General features: G+C 36.8%; 1 protein-coding gene across 50 annotated transcripts in view; it reads right to left on the bottom strand.

Annotated features, from left to right (window-relative positions):
• The window catches only part of Clasp2 (cytoplasmic linker associated protein 2), a 223,748-nt gene that overhangs the window by 10,653 nt on the left and 189,755 nt on the right, over positions 1–23,340 (bottom strand). For all 50 annotated transcript variants that reach the window (XM_063260375.1, XM_063260377.1, XM_063260379.1 and 47 more), the window contains 4 exons: positions 21,587–21,815; positions 8,388–8,581; positions 7,778–7,906; positions 6,518–6,724 (listed from right to left, as the gene is read on the bottom strand). In XM_063260375.1, coding sequence (XP_063116445.1) covers positions 6,518–6,724; positions 7,778–7,906; positions 8,388–8,581; positions 21,587–21,815 — 759 coding nt within the window. The remainder of the gene's footprint in view (positions 1–6,517; positions 6,725–7,777; positions 7,907–8,387; positions 8,582–21,586; positions 21,816–23,340) is intronic.

The raw sequence follows: 23,340 nt of genomic DNA, 5'->3' as shown, positions 1-23,340 counted from the left end.
ACAAAAGCTTGATGGGACTTCAAAACAAGAGGATATTAAATCAGCACTAGCTATTATGATGTCTTGTCTTCTCCAAAATGGCTGTTCCTACCATCTAACCTTCTCTGCTTCATTTCTGCTGAGCTTTTTTTCTGTCATTAGTTGTCAGTTTGTCTTCTTCATTTCGCTTTCTGCTCCATTCATTGTGGCCTCTCTGCCACTGTTTCTGGAATCTTGGTATTTTTCATTTTTAGAATATCCTGCAGTAATCTCTGTAGAGTTGAATTGGTGCTTGCAAATTCCCCTAGTTACTCTTTATCCTGGAAGCACCTTGTTTTTCCATCAATTTCTAGGGACAGTTGTGCAGGATATATCAATCTTGGCTGGAGGTTATTGTCTTTCAAAGCTTGAATTATTTCCCCCCATGTTCTTCGTGATTTGATGGTTTGTGCCGAGAAGTCTGCTGTAGTTCTGATGGGTGTTCCCTTGTAAGTGATCTGTTTCTTGTCTCTGATGGCTTTTAATATTCTATTCTTATATTGGATTTCTGGAATTTTGATTATTATAAGCCTGGGTGTAGCTCTGTTTGGGTTGTAGGTGGCTGGGATCCTGTATGCCTCATACATCTGAGTATCTTTACCTTTTGCTAAATTAGGGAAATTCTCCTAGATTATTTCTGTGAATAGCTTTTGTAGTTCATTTGTTTGAGACCCTACTTCTTCTTTTATGTTCTTAAGTTATAGATCCTCTTGTCATCTTCTAGTCTTTGTATTATTGCTGTTTGTGCCAGCTTTCAATAGAGTTTTTAGTTTCCTGGTAATCTCTGTGAACCTGCTTCACGTATTCTATGTTTTCTCTGTTTTCTCCATCAAACAATTCTCCCCTTTTTTTCTGTTCTTCCATTCCACCATCTGTTTTTTCTTGGGCGGTGCTTAGCATTTCTCTAACTGTTCTACTTATTTCTTGCTTTATTTCATTAAATACTTCGTTTTGAACTCGTCTTATAGCCTTTGTATTGTTACTTCCTGGTTCCTTGTTACTTTTTTTTTTTTGTCTTTTTCCTTTTTATTGGTACCGGGAATCGAACTCAGGACTGCCTGCTTGCAAGGCAGGCGCTTATGCCACTAAGCTAAATCTCCAGCCCCCTCCTTGTTATTTTTAAGAGATCTTTCCTTTCATGATCACATGTTGCAAACCTGTATTCAAGGTTTGACAGTCTATCTAGTTTCTTTCAAGCAGTTTCGCCAGCTTTCAATGAAGTTTTTATTTCTCTGGTAATCTCTTTGAATCTGTTTCATGTATTCTAATTTTTTTTTAATATTCTTCATCGAAGGTTTCTCTCCTTATTCTATGCTCCTCTATTCTTCCATCTGTGTCTTGAGAGGTGCTTAGCAGTTCTTTTATTTTCCTTATAACTTCCTTTTCTTATATTAGTATTTGTTTTACATTCTTTTATAATTTCACGAAGATATTTCTTTATGTAGGTGACATTTCTTCAGAAACTGCAGCTGTGCAGCCTCCAATCTCTTACCTCTCCTTGGCCAGTACTGCTGGGGTTGGAGGCTGGAAAATGCTTTTTGTTTCTTCCTCTTATCAGGTTTCTGGTTTCTTCCAGACAAGTGGGTAGTTGGGGTCCCTGGCACTATATTGGTTATAATTACTCTGAAGTGTGCTGGCTAGGGATTGCTGCCCTCCCCAATCTGCTGGTGACCACTGGAGTATAAGCTGGGGCAGGGCAGGCTGGCCCCTCCCTTCTGAGCTGGTCAACCACTGGGATCTTCATCATGTTAGCATGTGCCGCATGGTCTGGGCCAGTTAGGGATAGCTTTTGGGAACCTCAGCCTTGGCTATTGGACTGTGCACAGGGGTGGCTCTCAGTCCAAGCAATTCTCACCAATCTGTTCTACACTAGGAGTGGCTGAATGAAGCTAGCTGAAGGCTTATTGTGCCTTACTCCAAAATGGTGCCTGGCCAATTGTCCACTCCTGTGGGAGGACTGAGTCCCCCACACTCACCTTGAGCTGCTGCAATTCTCTGGTCTGCTGCTCCCCTCCATGACCGTGTCCTCCCGCCAAGGCCTTCGGGCTTGCCAACCCCTAACTTCACTGTGACTATGTGTCTTTGGATTCCATTGGCTTTTTGCACACAGTGGAACCAGCTCTGGTGAGAGAGTATCTGGCTACTCTTTTTTTTTTCGTCTTTTTCCTTTTTTCGGTACCAGGGATCGAACTCACAACTGCCTGCTTGCAAGGCAGGTGCTTATGCCGCTGAGCTAAATCCCCAGCCCCCATGGCTACTGCTTTCTATCCAAGTTTTTCTTTTCTTTTCTTTCTTCCTTCCTTTTTTTTTGCACTTTAGTTTCTTCCTGGGTTGAGAGGATCCATCTCCTTCCATCTGGTCTTCTCTACAGTGCTATATTCCAGCATCTGAGCTGTTTCTCTGAGACGCTTTTTACTTTGCTGCTTATTGATTTGCCATTTTCCCAGCTCCCCTAGAATTCTTCTGAAAGTGCTTTATCTCACCAAACAATTGGCTATCCTGAAGTAGGATAAGCTATATGCTTTCTTTCATTTTATTAATTTCCTAACGAGTTAGAACATAAGGGACTCTCAAAGGTGACCAATTTAAAATATATCAGTATAAATGCATGAATTCCATTTCAAAATTTATTATATTTTAATCCATTATAGCACTATTATTTTTAAATCTCAAAAAGTTTCCTTGCTTTTAGATATAAGATTTCCAAGATTCATTTTGTGTATTTCTTGCTCAAAACTGAAACCAGTCATTTTTCCAAATATATGTAATTCTTTTGAGTGGAAAATGGTATTTGGAGACTACAATATGGGTTGATACTAATTCAACAGATAGGTCTAAGAAACATTTTTAAAGAGATTAATTTCATTTTGATATATTCAATTCAAAGATCATTGTGACACATCGTTTGTTTTACATACATAAGTAGTTTTTTGTTTGATTATTTAAGACTAAGTAGTTCAGGCTGGCCTTGAGCTCACTATGTAGCCCTCAGGGGGACCCTCTTGCCTCAGGCTCCCAAGTGCTACCACATGCAGCAACATATCAGTACCTCAGTTTACCCCTATTCCAAAATAAACATACCAATATTTTCCCTAACTACAAATATATTGAATGTAGCTCAAGATTTCTTTTGTATTTAGGTTATTGTATTAGGTTATTCTTTCGTATTTAGGTTATTTTCCAATAAAAAATTCTCTATTGAGCTTTACTTGCCGTTTTGAAATCCTTATCTAATTACTCCTTTTATGAACTTTTAAAATTAATTTGTATTTTTAAGAGCTTTTATAGTTTCTTACATTTTAGAGCTCTGTGTTTTAAAATAGTATGCTTTTGTTATAGATACATTACAAACCATTATCTTTTTCCTGTATTTTGAAGGAGAGATCCCTAACCCTAATGATTTTCTGTCACTCATGTATAAATGAAATGGGCTTTTCTGCATTATGCTTTTTAAATGAAGCCTTCTATGTAGCTCTATCACTACACTACATCTATTCCCTTTTCTTGTTGCCTGATAGTTCAGAAATTAAAGCCTTTCTGTGCAGTTCTCTCTGTCACAGTGCTGCTGTGATGCTCAGTTTAGACTCTATTCTATGAAGCTTCTCCTCCTAAAAGAGAAGCTCCTCCTGGAAGGGAACTTCCAAAAAGTATTTCTAAGAGCTGAGGATTCTGGTCACCTCAGCTTGATCTGAACCATCTTGAGTACTTTTGCCTTCATCTGTAATTTTTCCTCAAACATGCCATTGTCTCTTGACTCTCCTAGTTCTGACCCTTATATCTATATATCTTAATTTTAATAGTTTGTAGAAAAAACAATGCTAAGATTTAAATTCGTTAGTGTTTTTGTACCTTTCTGATAGGCTCCCAACAATTATGTATACTAAGAATTTGCACCAAGCTAATCAGAGGAAATAAGAAATTCATAATGATTGTGACTTACAGCCACACAAGGCCTTTGCTGGTATCCACATTTTGAAGTGTTTTATCCAGCAGACATTCATTCAGTATTCATAATATGGATGATACATACATACTATATATCCTGTTTTTAGTATCAAAATATAGATAAAAAATTGGCCCTTGTCTTACGACCTCATAATTCAGTGAGTAGTACATTTACGAGAGAGTAAAAATGTAATATACCGATATACGAAGATATGAGTGATTAATCTCCACTTGGAAGGGTCTTAATATATTGACTACACTTAGTCATTAAAATTACATTATAGAATATTATTCATTGGATGGAAAATGTTCATATTACATAGTCAAGGTAAAGCACATTACAAAATATCTCATAGTTTCTAAAATGTTTATATTCATGTTTTGTGTGTACAGACAAAAATACATTATCTATGTGACTTTAACTTTGTATAACCATTTTGGAGACAATTCAGCAACATAGATATTTTATTTCTACATGTGTACATCTAAGTATAAGATACTGTATCATAAAGAGGTTCACTGAATATTTATGTTAATAAAAAAACAAGAAACATCCTGTTATGATGGTTTGTATCTAGGTGTCCCTCCAAGCCTCATGCAGTTGTGGAGGCGGCTGAGTCTAGTGTTAGTGATTTGGTTCATGGTCTAGCACTGGGATTGATGGTGTGAGTGTTACACCCACCTAGGGGTGGAGCCAGCATACAATATAAGGGCGGGAAGTAGACTCACTTTTCCCTGTTTTACCCTTATGCTCTTGTCGCTTGCGGCCACCACAAACAGCTGCCCCTCAGCCATGCCATCTTGCCTTGGGCCAACTGAGTATGGACTGAAACCTCCAAAAACTGTAAGACAAATAAACCTTTCCTTGCTTCATTTTGGGTGTCTGGTATTGTTTCAACATTGAGAAAAGTAACCAAGACATAATTTGGTACCAAAGGAGTGGGGTCATTGTTGTGACTATACCTGACCATATGGTTGACAAGCCTTTGGAAATGGCTTGTGGGAAGAGTTTGGAAAGATTTGGAGACCCCACCTGAAAAAGAGGCATTGGAACAGCTTAGGCTGTTCCGTATGGGAAATTCTGGTCAGAGCTCAGAAGACCGGAGGGCTGAGAGCCCACTGGTAAAGACCAGGGATTGAGAGGTATCTGCTGGGAAGGACTTCATTGGTCGTTAAGATACCACATGATGTATGTTATGGCTTGGCAGGAAGTTTGTCTGCATTTTGCTTGTGTCCAGAGACTGCCCGAGGCTAAGATTAAGGGCAACAGACTGATTAATCTGGCAGAAGAAATTTCAAGGCAATCAATGTTGAGGTGGAGGCATGGCTACTGTTGGGGGCTTTCAGCCAGATTTATGTTGCAAATCAAGAGCAACACTGGGAGATGGACTAAATGCTTTTTACATAAAGGATATGCATGAATCTTTGGGGGCCTGGCTGGATGTTATGGTTTGTGTCCGGGTGGTTCTCCAAGCTTCATGACACCATGGAGGTGGCTGAGTCTAGTGTTTGTGATTAGTTTGTGGTCCAGCACTGGGACTGGCAGTGTGAGTGCTGCTCTCACCCAGGGGTGGAGCTGGCATATGATATAAGGGAGGGAAATAGGCTTGCTTTTCCCCCTTTTGCTTTTTGCTCTTGTTGCTTGCAGCTGCCATGACAGCTGCTCCTCAGCCATGTCATCCTGCCTTGGGGCCAGCTGAGTATGGACTGAAACCTCCAAAAACTGTGAGATAAATCTTTCCATGCTTCATTTTGGGTGTCAGGTATTTTGTCTCAACAAGATAAAAGTAACCAAGACACATCCCAAATATTCATTAACAGATAAATTAAGAGCCAGGGATATAACTCAGTGGCAAGTGCAAGGTCTTGAGTTTGATTTCCAGCACCAAAAACCAGAAACAAACAAACAAACAAAAAACAACAACAACAAAAATAGACAAATGGATAAACAAATTATAGTACATACATAACTGGCCAATTATTCAGTCATAAAAAGGAAAAGAATGAAACTTAAGACATATGTTATAACATGAAAAAATTCTGAAAATATGTTCAATGAAATAAGCAGATGAGAAAATGATAAATATTTATGATTTCACACAAGACATTTACAATAAGTAAATTTTAGAATATTAGTGTATGTGCTGTCAAAGTGAGCACAACAGATAAATTTTAGAGACAAAGTAGAATAGAGATTCCTAGTGGTTGAGAGGGAAGGAGAAATGGATGGCAGTGTTTAATATGTATAGTTTTGGCTTGGGATGATGAAAAAGTTCTGGATTTGGATAATAATGATGTTTACACAAAATTTTAAGTGTACTGTAAACTGTGTACTTAAAAATGGTTAAGTGCTAAATTTTATGCTATGTAAATTTTACCCCACACCCACCTAACTACACCTACACCTCATTTTGTCTTTGTTCTGAAAGACAAGAAGACAAGGAGTACTTGTGTGAATATGAAATAAAATTGTATCGCTAGTGTTGCTTGCATAGGACCTAAAATAACACTGTCACATGTATTATAGCTTATTCCTCCAAACATTGCTCCTTACCTGTATTAGGCCTGGCATAATCTCTGGCAAAAGCAGGTTAAGTGTGTCCTTGGACACTCTCTCTATCACTTTTGTTTGCATTTTGATTGCAGCCAGATTAATTGGGTAATCTGCGGTTTGGATGATAGGACAGAGCACTTTAATGCACTGCTCTGGACTAATTGAGGTGGCCAACACTGAGGCAGCTTCTTCAGCAGATCTCACCACCTAAAACAAACAGGAAACGAGGCCAGGCAGTAATTTAAAAATCCCAATTTATGTTTTGGAAGTATAAACTTCATGACTTCTCACATGATCCAGCTTCAGCCTCTTGAGTAGTTGGGACTATAAGTTTATACCATCATGTCAGGCAAAAGTAATGTTTAAATCAAACCATGTCTAGTCATGCTGGGGTGCAGATTCCATTTATCCAGACTACAATGTGAATGAAGTTTCCCGCATTACCAACAGCAAGGTTCTGTATTATTAATCCCCTCAACTCCAGGAGTGCTTGTGTGAATATGAAATAAAATTGTGTCAATATGAAACAAAATAACTTTAAGAATATCAAATAGTGGCATAAGCGCCTGCCTTGCAAGCAGACAGTCGTGAGTTCGATCCCCGGTACCGATAAAAAAGAAAAAAGAAAAAAAAAAAAGGAATATAAAATAGTAATGCGATAGGCCTGATTAAAGGGTCAGAAAGTGATTAATCTACTAGTGTTTCTTAAACATTTAGTGAGCTGTTATCGATGCACTATAAAACTACATTCCAGATAGATTTAAAAGTTATGATTGATTCTTTTCCAAGATTCAGTCAAATCTTCTCAAAAATTAAACTATCCTACATTTACTTTCTTTTTCCTAATGGTTAATAAGTGGTAATTGCGTTGTAGTTTTAATTGCATTTTCTTAATAACTAATGACTGTGAGCACCTTTCCATGTGCTTATTGCCATTTGTGCATCCTTGAAAAATAATCTATTCAGAATGCTAGCCCACTTAAAAAATTAGGTTTCTTTCCTCTTCTTTTTTCATTGTTGAGCTGTAAGAATACTTGATAAACTCCTAAATAAAAACTGCATGCAGTTCAGGCTGGCCTTGAACTTGCAGCAATCCTGCTTCACTCTCCCAAGTGCTAGGATTATGGGTGTGTGCCACTACTTCCAGCAAGGTAAATACTTATATAGGAAATGACTGGCAGAAGTACTTTTAATGCCATGCTTACATGGTTCAGGCAGTAACCTAAGAACAAAGCAGCAACTCAAATGTAGGTTACTCACCTCCTTGTGAGGATCTTTATGTGCTTCCAATGTTTTCATGACTGTAAGTTCTGCATAGTTTTTAAATCTCGCTGGCTGATGCCTTAGGATTTCCTTTAAAACCTTTAATGCCAAAGCCCTGATTGTAGGCTAAGAAGAAACACGTAATATTTTAGGTTGTAAATAAAGTTTAATACTTCAATTTCTGTAACTTAAATATTTCAATATTGGAGAGAAACTGTAGAGAACTACATAAAATATGTAGCATACTATAACTTTAACATCTCTAGTGAAAACTTATTGCAGTTTTAAAATTTCTAAGAAACCAAGAAACAGCTACATTCTGACTATAAAAGAAATTTTACTTTTGAACATTTAAATATGTAAAAAGTAACCTGTACTTTTCCCATGACACTGTAGCCTGCAACCTTTCAGTTTTTACTATAGTCAACTGCTCAAAATTGTTGACTACTTGATTTAGAAGAAAAAGTACTTTAGTGAAAATTCATGCACAGAACACAGCAGAAAAGACCCTTTCCAAATTGTGAATATGTGTGGTATCAGGTTAATAGGTAATCTAAAAAAACCAGACAGGACAGGTTCTTTTTTAAATACATATTTTGCCATTTACCTCTTTATCTCCCAGGGTTTCAAGCAATAAAAGCAGAATTGTTTTGAAGTGCTCATCCCAAACACTGAATGATTCTTCCTGTGTTAGTTTCATGAGTTCATAGAGAGCAATTTTTCGTTCTTCTACACGTTCATTATGATTAGACAGCTCCTTCAATAACTCAGCAACTAGGTCAGAGTGGTCTAAGGAAAGATCTGTCAAAAGGACATAATTTGTAACTTTGTAGGTTAATTCTCATAATGGTGACCTTTGTAACATTATGAAACATAATCAATGTTGTAAAAAAAAAAAGACAAAAAGATATTAAATATTTTTTCTCACTTTTGTCATCCCTAAACACCAATGTGACTTTAAAAATGTTTTATAAAAAAAAAAAAAGTAGAAGAGTTAAATAAGCTCTCATTTGCTCATCACTCAGATTTAACACTTAACAAGATTTTATCATTTTAACTTCATCATATCTCTTTTTTAAAAAGAAATGGTTTTGTGAGACAAAGTCTCACTTTGCAATTCAGGCTGACCCTGAATGCACTATAGAACCCAGGCAGGCACTGACTCACGGCAGTCTTCTTGCCTCAGTCTCCAGGTGCTGAGATTACAGGCATGTACCACCATATCTGGCTTCTTAAATTTCAAAGAGTTGAGTGTGATGGTTGCCAAAGAGTTTTTTTTTTTTTTTTAACAAAGGATAACTATGAACTCATGAATTTTACGAAGGTTAAAGGACACTTACTGCTTATTTCTCAGCAACTGTTATCATTTTTGTAAGAATAACAGTTAAATCTAAAAGATTACACTGGAACATACAAAAGTACCAGGTGTAACTAATGATCAGCTTGTAACACCCACCTAAACTGAATTAGTGTGTTGCTGAGTGTGGAAGGCCCTCCTGTGGATTGTTGGCAACAGCATCAAAGAACTGGAGGGAAGATGAGTGCTGCTGATTCTCCTGGAGAAGTTTCTCACTCTAGCTGGCCTAATAGGAACTTGGCTGCTGTCACTGTCAGAGAGCTCGGGTGCTTGCTGTTGCTGAGGGTGGCTGTGGTTTCCTTTGGGGGAGCTCTGGTTATTACCTTCAGCATCACTTCCTAGCTGCCTCAGCCTGCTGGTGCAGATCCTTCATCTCGCAGGCACAGCCATTTTAGCTTCTACCACTGACCTCTGGGCCTTCCTAGAGGAGATGTGAGACACTGTCGTAGGATCTAGACCTTCAATTGGACTCCTGGAGGATATGGCCTCAGCTCTAGGTCTTCAGCTGGACTTTTCTCTACTGTGTGGACAGATCTCCCATACTCTTGTGCATTTGCTTCTTTGGGTAAATATCCCCAAAATCCTATACATTATGTGTTCTGTATTATTTAAAATCCTATAAATTATGTGTTCTGTATTAAATCTTTTCCCTTGTAAACCATGGCAAATCTGGTACCAAGAATTGGGGTCCCTGTTGTGACACTGCTTGGCCATGCTGCTTAAGAGCTTTAAGAATTAATTTGCAAAGACTTTGAAAGACTGGCTGAACAGGCAGCCCCTGTACGCTGTAAACTATATGGAAGACTCAGGTCAGAGACTGGGAAATCAGAATATTGATAGAAATACTGCTGGTTAGACTTCCGGGAGAACATGGCGGATAGATAACAGCAGCTACAGAGGCTCTCTGAGATAGCCAGCTCAGATTCCAGGAATGGTGCGGTGTGGGGAGATATACCCTGCCAACCCAGGAATGAACTAAGCTGAGAAAATCCAACAGGAAATGCAATCCTGGAGCTATGACTGGAACAGCTAAAGTCTCAGTGCCAAAGCTGGAACCCGCGCCTCTGTTAATCACGGCTAGAATTTCCTGCCGCTGCTGCTGCATGTGAATCGGCAGAGCAGGGATAGAGATGTGAAAGCTCTGACAGCGGGAATTGGCGAACTCAATTGAGAGCAGAGTTGCTGGGGAGCCCTGTATCGATCTGCGGTGAGTGAGAGGAATGGGGACCCTTCCATTTACTAGGAGGCTCCAACAGAGGACATTCTGTGACCGGACAGACTAGCAGAACAGGATGCTGCAGTGACTTCTGTCACATATTCCCCTCTCAAGCAGGAAAGGTGGGGAGCACTTGACCTGGGTGATGCCGTGGACTAAGACCCAGTAGGCTAGCCCAAACCAGGTCCCAGCGCCTGGCAGTACACCCTAATGCGGTGAAGCCTTCAGCAGGTTGACTGACCTGGAGGGGCGGGCCCAGCATAGGCTGCCCCGGTCTGTGTCTCCCTAGTAAACTGCAGGGGGTGGGAACACCTAGCCGGCATGATTCAAACTGTAACCAACAAAGAAACTGAGACTCCTATATACGCTTGTATGGAAGGAACAAAAAGTATGGGAAGAGAGAGCAACAAGAAAGGGTCTTCAGTCCCCAATCCTGAGAACCCTGATCCACGAAAGGTAAATGCAAAGGAGAATGAGGACAGGAATGGAAGAACAGGAAAAAAGGAGAGAACTGTTTGATGGAGAAAATAGAGAAAATGTAGAATACATGAAGCAGGTTCAAAGAGATTACCAGGAAACTAAAAATTCTATTGAAAGCTGGCATAAAAGCTTGAAAGAAACTAAGGATAGATTATCTGAACTGGAGTACAGATTTGTAATGTGGGAGCATGAAAGGAAAAACTTCTTAAAAATACCAAGGAAACAAACAGTAACAATACAAAGACTAGAAGACCATAAGAGATCTATAACTTAAGAATTAAGAACATAAAGGAAGAAGCAGGGATACAAACAAATGAACTGCAAAGGCTATTCACAGAAATAATCAAGGAGAAATTCCTTAATATAGGAAAAGGTAAACATACTCAGATCTATGAGGCAGACAGGACCCCACTACCTACAACCCAAACAGAACTACACCCAGGAATATAATAATCAAAATATATTATATATATATATGTATATATATATATACATATATATATATAATAACAGAATATTAAAAGCTGTCAGAGACAAGAAATAGATCACTTACAAGGGAACACCCAACAGAATTACAGCAGACTTCTCGGCACAAGCCATCAAATCACAAAGAGCAGGGGAAGGGCTGGGATTTAGCTCAGTGCATAAGCACCTGCCTTGCAAGCAGTCGGTCGTTAATTTGATCCCTGGTACCGATAAAAATTTTAAAAAGTTAAAAAAAAAAAAAAGCAAACAAACACAAAGAGCAGGGGGTGAAATAATTCAAGCTTTGAAAGACAATAACCATGAGATCCAAGATTATAAGAGTAGTAAAAAAAAAAAAAAAAGAAAGAAAGACAATAGCCTCCAGCCAAGATTGGTATATCCCGAACAACTGTCCCTAGAAATTAGTGGAGAAACAAGGTGCTTCCAGGATAAAGAGGAACTAGAAGAATTTTGGACCACCAATTCAACTCTACAGAGAATACTGCAGGACATTCAAAAAGAGAAAAATACCAAGATTCCAGAAACAGTGGCAGAGAGGCCACAATGAATGGAGCAGAAAGCGAAATGAAGAAGACAAACTGACAACTATTGACAGAAAAAGAGCTCAACAGAAATGATGCAGAGAAGGTTGGATGGTATGAACAGCTATTTTGGAGAAAACAAGACATCATAATAGCTAGTGCTGATTTAATATCATCTTGTTTTGAAGTCCCATCAAGCTTTTGTTCTTCTGTCTCCATCAGTCTTAACATGTTATATCTTACTGGATTTTATGATTTTTTTTGTCTTTTTTTGTTTTTATCGGTACCAGGGATCGAACTCATGACTGCCTGCTTGCAAAGCAGGCGCTTATGCCGCTGAGCTAAATCCCCAGCCCCATTATTGGATTTTATTATATGTGATAATATAAACAAAAACTTTTATAGACAAGGAGATAATACAGAAACCATTGTTCATTTTCTGTTAGTTGGTTCTACTGTAATACCCTGTAATACTGTCATTCTCTTGAATGGTTTTACATTGTCTTGATATGTTTGATGCTACAGTATACGAAGTTATACTCAAAGATTTCAAGGAAACAGATACTATGGTAACTACTTTTATGTCAGGATATCTTGTGGTGAAACACTTTGCTTAAATGGTTATGTTCTGACCTGTGATGTTTTGTTGTTATGTCCTCTTTTACCTCAACCTCCTTTTTTCATTATTTATTTTTTTATTATCTTTTTAATTAAGGGAAAAAATAAATAAAAAATAGCAGGATATATTACAGTAACCCACTTTGATTTCCTATTAACTTGATTTGAAACCTGTATTGCTCTCACCATCTTGTTTTGACTGATTATACTCTATTCTGTTTTGCTTGACAGTAGCAAGTTTGAGAATATAGGCAACAACTGTGAAGATAATAAGATTCACTATGACGCCCATTCTGGTTTGACTATTATCTTCTTTTGAAGTCCTGTAATGTCTCCAATGTTTTGGTTTTATTCTTTACTGTTTTGTTCAATTTCATTATAACTGAGGATATAGGCAATTCTTTTTAAGATAGCAAGAGGCATTATGATAACCATTGTTGATCACCTTGTATTCTGTTTTTACATTATGTACTATGTCCATCCTTTTGATTTGACTGACTCTGTTTTGTTATGTCACATTTGGTTTTATTCTCTTCAAAAAAGTAATAAGAACTGTGGGAGTAATAAAATCCAAAATGTGTAATTGTCATTGTAAAAAAGAGAGGAAAAGAACGTGCTCTAAAGGATATAATTGCATGTATATTTAAGGGTGTAAGATAGATAACAATATTACTGAGTTTTTGTTGGATCACTGAACAGAACTGTTTGCAGTCTCACTGTTTGAATGTCCACTTTATATGCTTTAATTTTGTAACTTGAACAACTATTTCTAAGATGACAATATGTAATCTATTAACTAGTGATTTCTTACTGTTAATTTTTTTGAAATTCTGTATTACTTGTAACCTTTCTCTGTTTTTTTCTTTTTCTCCTTAAATAAAATTAAAAATTAAAAAAAAAAAAGAAATGCTGCTGGCTAAGATGAGACTCAGGAGGCTTCTCTGGTGAAGGGACTGCATTGGCTGCTGGATCCCAGGTGGTATATATTATGCTTTGGCAGGAAGCTGGTCTGCATTTTGCTTGTGTCTACTAGATATACTCCCTGGGTGGTAGAAAAATTTCAATGCAGTCTACTGTTGGGACAGTGGCATGATTATTAATGAAGGCTCTGGGCCTGATCTATGTTTGAAATTAAGAGTGAAAGCACGACAAGGTGATTTGAAGCATTTGGTCAGAAGGAAGGCTCCAGTGGAGTTGTGGATTGCAAGGATGAAATAGAGGAGAAAGTGGTTGATGAGAAGGAACAGGACAATGGAAAAATGACCTGAGGCCCTTCATCAATAGGAAAGAGCATATTTGAATTTCAGCCAGTCCCTTGGGGCATTTCCTAGTGTTGCAATGCCCAGTTGTTGAAAGTTAATGGGAAAAATGATTGTGACTGAAATATCTCTCTTAATAAGATCTTTTTTTTTTTTTTTTTTTTGTACTGGGGATTGAACTCGCGACCTCGCACTTGCCAGGCAGGCGCTTATGCTGCTGAGCTAAATCCCTGGCCCATCTCTTAATATGATTTTAATGTTTTTGGATACATGTTTGTCAATTAGGTTATTTAGTCAAAGTATTCTGGTTTTAATTTTGAATTCTGAGCATGCTTTGAATATTTTGCTTTTGGTACAGAAATGAGTGTAATCAGAATTGTTTATATGTATTTGTTGTATTAATATAGATCTGAATAGACCAAGATATGTTAACTTTTCACAAATTTGCCACTTGAAACCATGGTTTAAGGAAATCTGTCTGGTTATCAAGTTGAGTAGGGCTGGACTGTGGTAGATTAACTAATGGTTAACTTGTAACACCCCACTGAATCAGCACAGGGCTGGGTGCAGAGCATTGTTGTCAATGGCATAAAAGGAGAACTGGAAGGAAAGATGGTATGTTATTGATTCTGCTGGAGAAGCTTATCACACTGGCTTTCCTGATATGAACTCAGCTGATCTCATCAGAGAAGCACAGGTCCTTGCTGTCACTGACGATGGCTGCAGTTCTCTTTGGAAGAGCTCTGGTCCTTGAGTGTCACTTCCTGGCTCCAGATGCAGATCCCTCAGCCTGTTGGCACAGATCCTTGATACAGACTTGCATGAAACATTGCCACAGGCTGTAGATCTTTAGTTGGACTCATGCAGTACATTGCCATGGGATGTGGACCCTCAGTTGGATTTTTTGGGTCTCTAGTGTGTGGAGAGATTTCCTGGATTCTTTTGCACGTGACTCTATAAATTATGTGTCCTGCATCACATGTTTTCTTTTATAAACCCTGACTACAACATCAGAGTTCTTCCCAAATTCTTTTGATGATCAAGCTTTGAGGAACTTGAACTGGAAATACATATTCATTTCCTTCCTAACTGTTCTGAAATAAAATAAACCTATGGCATGACGCAGACTAATACTAGAATACTGCTAACTTATGAGCTACTGTAGCACCTTTACAAATCTCACACACAAAATATCACTCTGAAAAGTTATGTTACCAGGTTTTCACAAGTGACAAAAGATCATTTGGATAAGAACATGGACTTTGTGATCTTACCGAACCTCTGCCTCTTTTCCTTTATGTTGCTGAGATATTGACTTCATTATTATTGAGGCTCAGTTTTTTTTATCTGTATCGGAAGATAACACTCATTTTTAAATTTATATAAATTTTTGTGTGTATATGCATGCATGCACAAATTCATGTATTCCTTAGCTCTGGTCTATAAGGTGCATTGAGTACAGTAAATATCCAAGTCTGACCCTTTAAAAATTGTTTTTTGAAAGGAATAATGTTTTCTTAAAAAAATGATTTCATTTATTGTATTCTGGTATGCTAGAATACAAGAAAGTGAATGTAGGGATGGTTTAACATATGCAAATCACCACATAACAGAGCCAAGAACAACCACATGATCATCTCAATAGATGTAGAAAAAGCTTTTTGATAAAGTTCAACACTTGTTCATGATAAAAATCCTACAGAACTTGGATTGACGGTACGTACCTCAGTCTCATAAAAGCCATCTGCTGCGACAAACCAACAGTCAACATACTAAATGGACAAAAACTGAAAGCTTTCACTCTAAAATCAGGAAAAAGACAAGGATGTCCACTATCACTATTCCTATTCAATATATAGTTCTGGAAACATTAGCCAGAGCTATCAGACAAGAGAGAGAAATAAAAGGAATAAAGATAGGAAAGGAAGAAGTTAAATCATCACTATTTGAAGATGACATGATACTTTACATAGAAGACCCCCCAAAACTCCATTAAAAGACTAACAGAGTAAATTCAGTAGTGTAGCAGGATACAAGGTCAACACTCAAAAATCAATAGCATTCCTGTACACAAACAAAAAACTGACTGAGAGCAAAATCTCACCTTTTACAATAGCATCTAAAAAATGAAATACTTAGGAATCAACCTAACCAAGACTGTAAAAGATCTATATGTTGAAAATTATACTAGTCTTAAAAAAGGAGATTGAAGAGGATATTAGAAAATAGAAGGACACTCTTTGCTCTTGATTAGCAAGAGCCAACATTGTGAATGGCCATACTTCCAAAAATTATTATACAGATTTAACACAATCCCAATCAAAATACTATTAACATACCTGACAGATCACAGAAAACACTCCTAAAATTCATTTGGAAACAGAAGAAACGTAGAACAGCAAAGGCGATTCTGGGCAACAAAGGCAAGGCAGGAGGCATCTCAATTCTTGATTTGAAACTATACTACAAAGCTACAATAAAATCAGAATGGTACTGGAAAAGAAATACACCTGAGGATCAATGGAATAGATTAGAAGATGCAAACACAACTACAAAGACTCTCAGCCACCTTATATTTGACAAAGGGGCTAAATCTGTTCACTGGAGAAAAGATAGACTATTTAATAAATGGGGTTGGAAAACTTGGCTTTCCACATGTTGAAAACTGAAACTAGATCCATGTCTATCACCACGCACTAAACTGAAGTTAAAATGGATCAAAGATCTAAATATTATTTTTTTATTCTTTTTTTTCTTTGTACTGAGGATTGAACTCACAACCTTATGCTTGCCAGGCAGGTGCTTATGCCAGTCAGCTAAATCTCTGGCAAGATATAAATATTAAAACAGAAATACTAAATCTACTGGAAGACAAGGTAGGTAGAAATCTTGGAGACATAGGGGTAGGCAGAAAATTCATGAACAAAATGCAAACTGCATGGGAAATACTTCAAAGAATCAACAACTGGGATCTCATTAAAAAGATTTTGCACTTGAAAAGAAATCACCAACACAGTGAAAAGAAAATCCAAAGAATGGGAAAGAATATTAGCCAGCAATCCTCACACATATATCCAGAACATAAAGAATTGAAAAACATCAAGCCCCCATATTCAGAGACCCTCTCCAAAAATGGGCATCAGAGATGAACACACATTTCTCAGAGGAAGATATACAAATGGCAAATAAATACATGAAGAAATGTTCAAGAAATGCAAATTAAAACAGCATTGAGATTTCATCTCACTCTGGAAAGAATGGCTGCCATCAAGAAATCAACTGATAACAAATGTTAGTGAGGCTGTGGGGAAAAAGGAACACTTCTCCACTGCTGGTGAGAGGGTAGACTGGTGCACTGATTTCCACTGTGGAAATCAGTATGGAGATTCCTCAAAAAACTAAGATTGGAAATTCCATTCAATCCAGCTATTCCCCTCCTGGGTATTTTCCCAGAAAAACTGAAAAGTCTATCACAGCTATATCTGTGCACCCTATGTTTACAGCAGCACAATCTGTAATAGTTAAATCTTGGAAACAACCATGATGCCCATCAACCACAGATTGGTTGAAAAGGATGTGGTATTTTTATACAATGGAATCTTACTCATATAAAAAAGGGTGATCTTGAGGCTTTTATAGGTAAATGGAATTAACTTGAGACTATCCTCATAAGTGAAATAAATAAGACTCATAATTGTAAATATCACATTGTCTCTCGAGTGTAAAAAAAACCCTGAAGTAGTAGTAAGATACAAAAGTATAGCAGACATTGTAAAAATGAAAGGGAAGAAAAGAGCTCTAAAGGATATAAACTGTATGCATGTTTAAGTGTATAAGATAGATAATTATACTACTAAATTTTTGTTGGATCATCAAACAGAATGGTTTGCACTGTTATTGTTTGATTGTATACTTTTCATGCTTTGCTTTTGTAATTTGAACAATTATTTCTAAGATGATAATGTGTAATTTGTCAACTAGTGATTTCCTAGTGCTATTACTTTTTTTTCAAATTTTGTACCATTTCTTTTTCCTGTATTGCTTTTTTTCTCTTTAAAAAAACACTCAAAAAGAAATTCTAAAGCTTAAGATTACAGTCATTGAAATAAAACATTTGCTACAAAAATTATTTAAAAGGCAGATCTGACCAGGCAGAAGACAGAATGAGCAAACTTAAAGATGGAACACTACCAATTATTGAGTTTGAAAAAAAGGAAAACACTGAAGAAAAATGAATGCAGCTTACGCGATATGCGACATATACCAAAAGGTGAATAAATCTGTATTCTGTGAATGAACACTATACAAAGAAATATGGTTGAAAGCCACAGATGTGATGAAAGACTTGAATACCAACAACTAAAAAGCTCAACAAATCCAAGTAAAATTAAGATGACTTTAGAGAGATCCATGCTAAGATACATTGTAATTCAACTTTCAAAAGTCAGAGAATTGTGAAAGCAGTGCAAAGTGACCTGTATTCAAAGAGATGTTCAAGAAGATTATCAGTATATTTCTTATCAGAAATTTTGAGCTAATGTATTTCAAGTGTTAAAAGAAAACTCTGTCAACCAAGAATCCTAATGTGGCAAAACTATTCTTCAAAAGTGAGAGAGAACCAGGCATGGTGATGCATACCTGCACATCTAGTACTTGGAAGGCTGAGGAGAGAGGACTGCAATAGTTCGAGGCCAGCCTAGCCTACATAGTGAATGCAAATCCAGTCTAAACTACATAGTGAGACCAGGTTTCAAAAAATGAGGAAAAAAATCGTAAGCCTGAAACTGCAAAGGCAGCAATTTGAACCATATGAATAAATAAGAAAAATTTTTTTTGTCTTTTTTTGAGACAGGGTCTCGTTATGCAGTTCAGACTGGCCTTGAGCTCACTTTGAAGCCCAGGCTGGTCTCAAACTCCAACAATCCTCCTGCCTCAGCATTCTGAGTGCTGGGATTACAGGCGTGAGCCACCACGCCCGGTTATAAATAAAAATCTTAAACGTAAATATATATACAATTACAAAAGCCACATTATAATAATGATTTAGAATTCTACTTTTTAAAACAATTTAAAAGATTAGTAACACAAAAGATTTATCAGTTTATGTTTTTGCACAGAACTGTGTAAGTATATAATTTTGTGACAGCAACTGAAAGGGTTGAGGGTAGAGCTGGAAATGTGCAGTTTTTGTATGCTACTGAATATAAGGTGGCATAAATTCCAATTAGAACATAAAACTTCAGATATTTAATGAAAATCTTATGATAACTACAAGGACAGTAGCTCTAAGATATACACAAAGGGAAATGACAATGGAATTTAAATATTTCACTAGTACAAAACAATAAAAAGCACTTCAAAAGTTATGTGATATTACCTTAAATGTAAATGGATTAAATTTTTTCACCAGAAGACCAGTATTAGCAGAATTGATAAGAACACATGACTTAACTATATGCTCTCTATAAGACATTCACTTTATGTGTAATAGTCATTGTACAAAAGAGAGGAAAAGAAAGTGCTCTAAATGATATAATTGCATGTATATTTAAGTGTATAAGATAGACAATGATATTGCTGAGTTTTGCTGGATCATTGAACAGAACTGTTTGGTTTCACAGTTTTTGAATGTCTACTATATAAGCTTTAATTTTGTAACTTGAACAAATATTTCTAAGATGACAATATGTATTCCATTAACTAGTGATTTCCTACTGTTTTTTTTCTGAAATTCTGTATAACTTGTACCCTTTTTCTCCTTTTTTTTCTTTTTCTCCTTAATTAAAATTAAAAAAAAAAAAAGAGATTCACTTTAGATACCAGAAAAAAGTGAAAGGATGAAAAAGATATTCCACGCATGGTATATCTATAGTATAGGATGGTTGGCTATATTAATATCAGATAAAATAGATTTAAATTTTTTAAAATAAGTTAAGATAGGAACAGTGGCATATGCTTATAGCCTCAACTACTCAGGAGCCTGGGGAAGGAGGATCACAAGGTCAAGGCCAGCCTGGGCAACTTAATGATACCGTGTCTCAGAAAGTTGAGAAAGGGCTGAATGTGTAGCTCAGTGGTAGAGCACTTGCCTAGCATGCATTACTTTCAAATGATTTAGGAAGAAAAAAATTCTTTGTACTGTACTCTTAGCTTTAAAGTTCATAATAATTATTTTAAAATACAATTATACATAAAATACATTTCTTGGCTAGAAAATATATTTATGTGTATATATATACACACATACACATATATGTATGTATTATTTTCTAGCCAAAAAATGTCAGTAGGCCTAATTCTTCTGTCAATCTGTAATCTACCTAAGGAATTTTTAAAGGATTAAAGCATCTAAAGCAAGGTATCAGTTTACCAAGAAGGTTGCTGTTACATAGTATTTAAAGGTTATTTTCTTGCTAATTCCAATTTACTTCTATTATGACTAAGTCTCAGTAACATGTAGTTAACATATCTGTGACAGATTAGAATACATCAAAGTTAAGAACGGGAATAATTTTATAGATTCTTATGTGGTTCAGATTTAGTTTGGTAAGTTATAATTTTAGCTTCATAATATATTAAGTCTCAACATGAAAGGCTGGTTAAAACATGATTTATAATCAAAGAAATAACAAATGAAGATATCTATTTATCAAAATTACAAAATTTTAAAAGTTTCTAATTTCTCCATCAATGATAAATGTACATTAAGATGACCTGTTTTTTTACATATGAAAATTAAAAGTATTGAAATATTTTCTTAGTGAGAAAGTCAGGGTTATAAATTGTTCAAGTGTTTTTAATATATAATTGGGTAGTAGCTTTCAAACTTTAAATTCATGTATTGAGTAATTTCATTTCTATTAAAAATCTCTTAAGAATATTACTTGAATATGTTAATAAAAATGTATACAAAATTATACTAGTAGCAATATTATGCAAATAACAAAAAGCCAGAAACTACTTAAATGTAGAATTATATAATCATGTTAAGACTTTGATGTTTATGTATAGTTATTGAAATCTTTCAAAAATGCATTATATAATTCATAGGACTAAAGAATTTATTATGAAAAATAAAATATCTGTAGTGTTTTATATCTTATCATTACTTTTAATACATTTTATTTGTCTCCTATTGCATACTGTGATCACATGTGCAGGTAGTGTAATCACACTATCCTCTTTTAAATGTGACAACAAAGACTAAAGACTGTCAATCATTTTACCAGGCCATGCAGCTTAGTAAGTGTTAGAGCTGAAACTAAACTCCGTTCACCTGACTTAACATGATAGTAGCTAATGATAGCTTTTCTCCTACACTTGTCCTTGTATCTTATTGGTAAGTGAGTTTGTTTATGGCTTCACATTGTATTCTAAATAGGTTACTGGCCATGATGTTGCACATCCATAATCTCAACTACTCAGGAGGCTGAGGCAGGAGGCCAGCCTGGGAAAGGTGGCAAGACTCTCTCAAAAAGGGGTTAGGGTATAAACTTAGTGGTATAGCACTTCTCTAGCACATTAAAAAAGATTTATTTCCATGTAATTTCTGTTGTTCTGATTATACAAATTAATGGATTATGTCTAGGGATTAATTAAATTTATAAGCTAGAATTAGCTTGAGTTGTATCTCAAGCTACTGCTTGAGGATACTGCTTTTCTTGATTTTGAAGATGATCTCAAGATGACCATTCTGTTTGTCAGTCTGAAAAGAAAATTACCAAACCACTAGAAATAAACCCCTAGCACATGGGAGAAAAACATTCCCATTCCAAAGACCCTTACATTTTATGGATTTTCAACAAAAGGGCAAATACACTCCTTTTGTTTTACTGACTATTCATGGTAACAGCATGACCCATAACATACCATCAGGAAACTGGTCAGCATCATCATCAAACATTGCTTCCTTGAGGGCTGATTTGTTGAAAGGACTGATGGTATCCGAATAGTTATAAGGATTATAGTCTCGAGAGCGTGGAGAGGAATGAGCCAGCGTAGAATGGAGCAATGTGGTTTTATTATCAAGGACTGTTTGGCTTGAGTCAGTAGCATCACCTCCTGCTCTTGGGTCTGACATCCCAGGACCACCACATGTCTATTGACAGGAAAAGGGAAAGCACAGCAAATTAACTCATTGTCAAATATCTCTTAACCTTCTCAAAAGATGTTTTTCTGCTCTTTAAAAAGCTATTTAAGAATGTTAACAGTAACTACCTGAAAAAAAAACAATAGTCAAAACTACAAAACTTACAGTAAGGATATAAAATCACAGTTGCGAGAACAAATAAGAAAAATCTAAGAATGCTGCGTCATTACAGTTCCCTTCCCAAAGGCTTGTCAACCAAATAATATAGACAGTAAGATTAGCAATAGTTTCTCCATGCCAGCTAAAAACACAAAAGAACTATCATTAGCAATAGAATTAAACGCTGCCTGATTCTATTATTAAGGTAATAAATTATACAATATGTATATTATATGCCAATAAAGTGTAAGAAAACCAAATTTTAAAAGTTTTGCAAAAACAAAAAAAAAAGGGCAAAGAAAGGCTTACAAGGTCTATATCACTTTTGGAGTGCCTTGTTATGGTTTGAAAACTAGTGGTCAACTTAACGCCAGCTGGATTACATCAGCATGCATTGAGAGAAGATGCTCCACCTGAGAAGGGTTGCCAGGATAACTAGGTGGAGAAGAAGGGAGGTGTGGAGTTGGATTGAGGTGTGAAGGAGGCGTTGTGGGTTCTCCTATGAGTTGCTGTCTGAGCTGTTGGTTCTCCTGGAGAAGCTTTGGTCTTCACATCGAGCATTGCTTCCTGGCTCTGGAGGGGAAGACATGTGCTGCCTGGTCTCCAGGATGAACTCGTCATGCTGCTTCCTGGCACGTACCCGATTGTGCTTGGGGTCGGAGGGGCTCGGGGCTTCTGTGTCGCTGAGGACAGCTGTGGTGCCTTTCAGGACAGCCCCGCTCTTTGTTGTGAGTGTGACTTCTCAGCTCCAGTGTAGAACCCTCATCCCACTAGCACAGCTCCTTCATCCTGCTGGCATACACTTTCTGGCTTCCACCGCTGACCCTTGGGTCTTCCTGGCACGAATCCGTAAAAGAGACCGGCGTGAGTCCTTGTGGGCCCTGGACTTCCAGTAGGACTCGTGGAGGCGTTGTCCTGAGCTCTGGGTTTTTATCTGGACTCATGTGGGACATTGCCGTGGGGTTTAGACTCTTGACTAAATATTCTATGTCGTTAGTGTTGCAGATAGATTTCCTGCATTCTCCTGTGTTAACTTCCGGTGACCATTATAAAAATATTATAAACTCCATGTCCTGATTTGAATTGTTCTGTGTGCACAACCCCAGACTACAATATGCCTCAAGAGCTGAGGTTAATTAACATTTTCCCAAAATATCAATACTAACACTGATATTAAAACTAGTATCAAGGGGCTGGGGATTTAGCTCAGCGGCGTAAGTACCTGCCTTGCAAGCAGGCGGTCATGAGGTCGATCCCCGTTTTCCATAAAAATGAAAAAGACCAAAAAAAAAAAAAAAAAAAAACCCAAAACCCAAAAAAAATAGTATCAAAATCATTATCACTGCAAGTATCACCATTTCTACTATGTGCTAAG

This window comes from Cavia porcellus, unplaced genomic scaffold (genome assembly GCF_034190915.1).
Source record: "Cavia porcellus strain 051 isolate PalLab524CR breed Dunkin Hartley unplaced genomic scaffold, mCavPor4.1 scaffold_13, whole genome shotgun sequence".
NCBI lineage: Eukaryota > Metazoa > Chordata > Mammalia > Rodentia > Caviidae > Cavia > Cavia porcellus.
The sequence above is the reverse complement of the archived record's forward strand: the minus strand, read 5'-3'. Positions and strand labels throughout refer to the sequence as shown.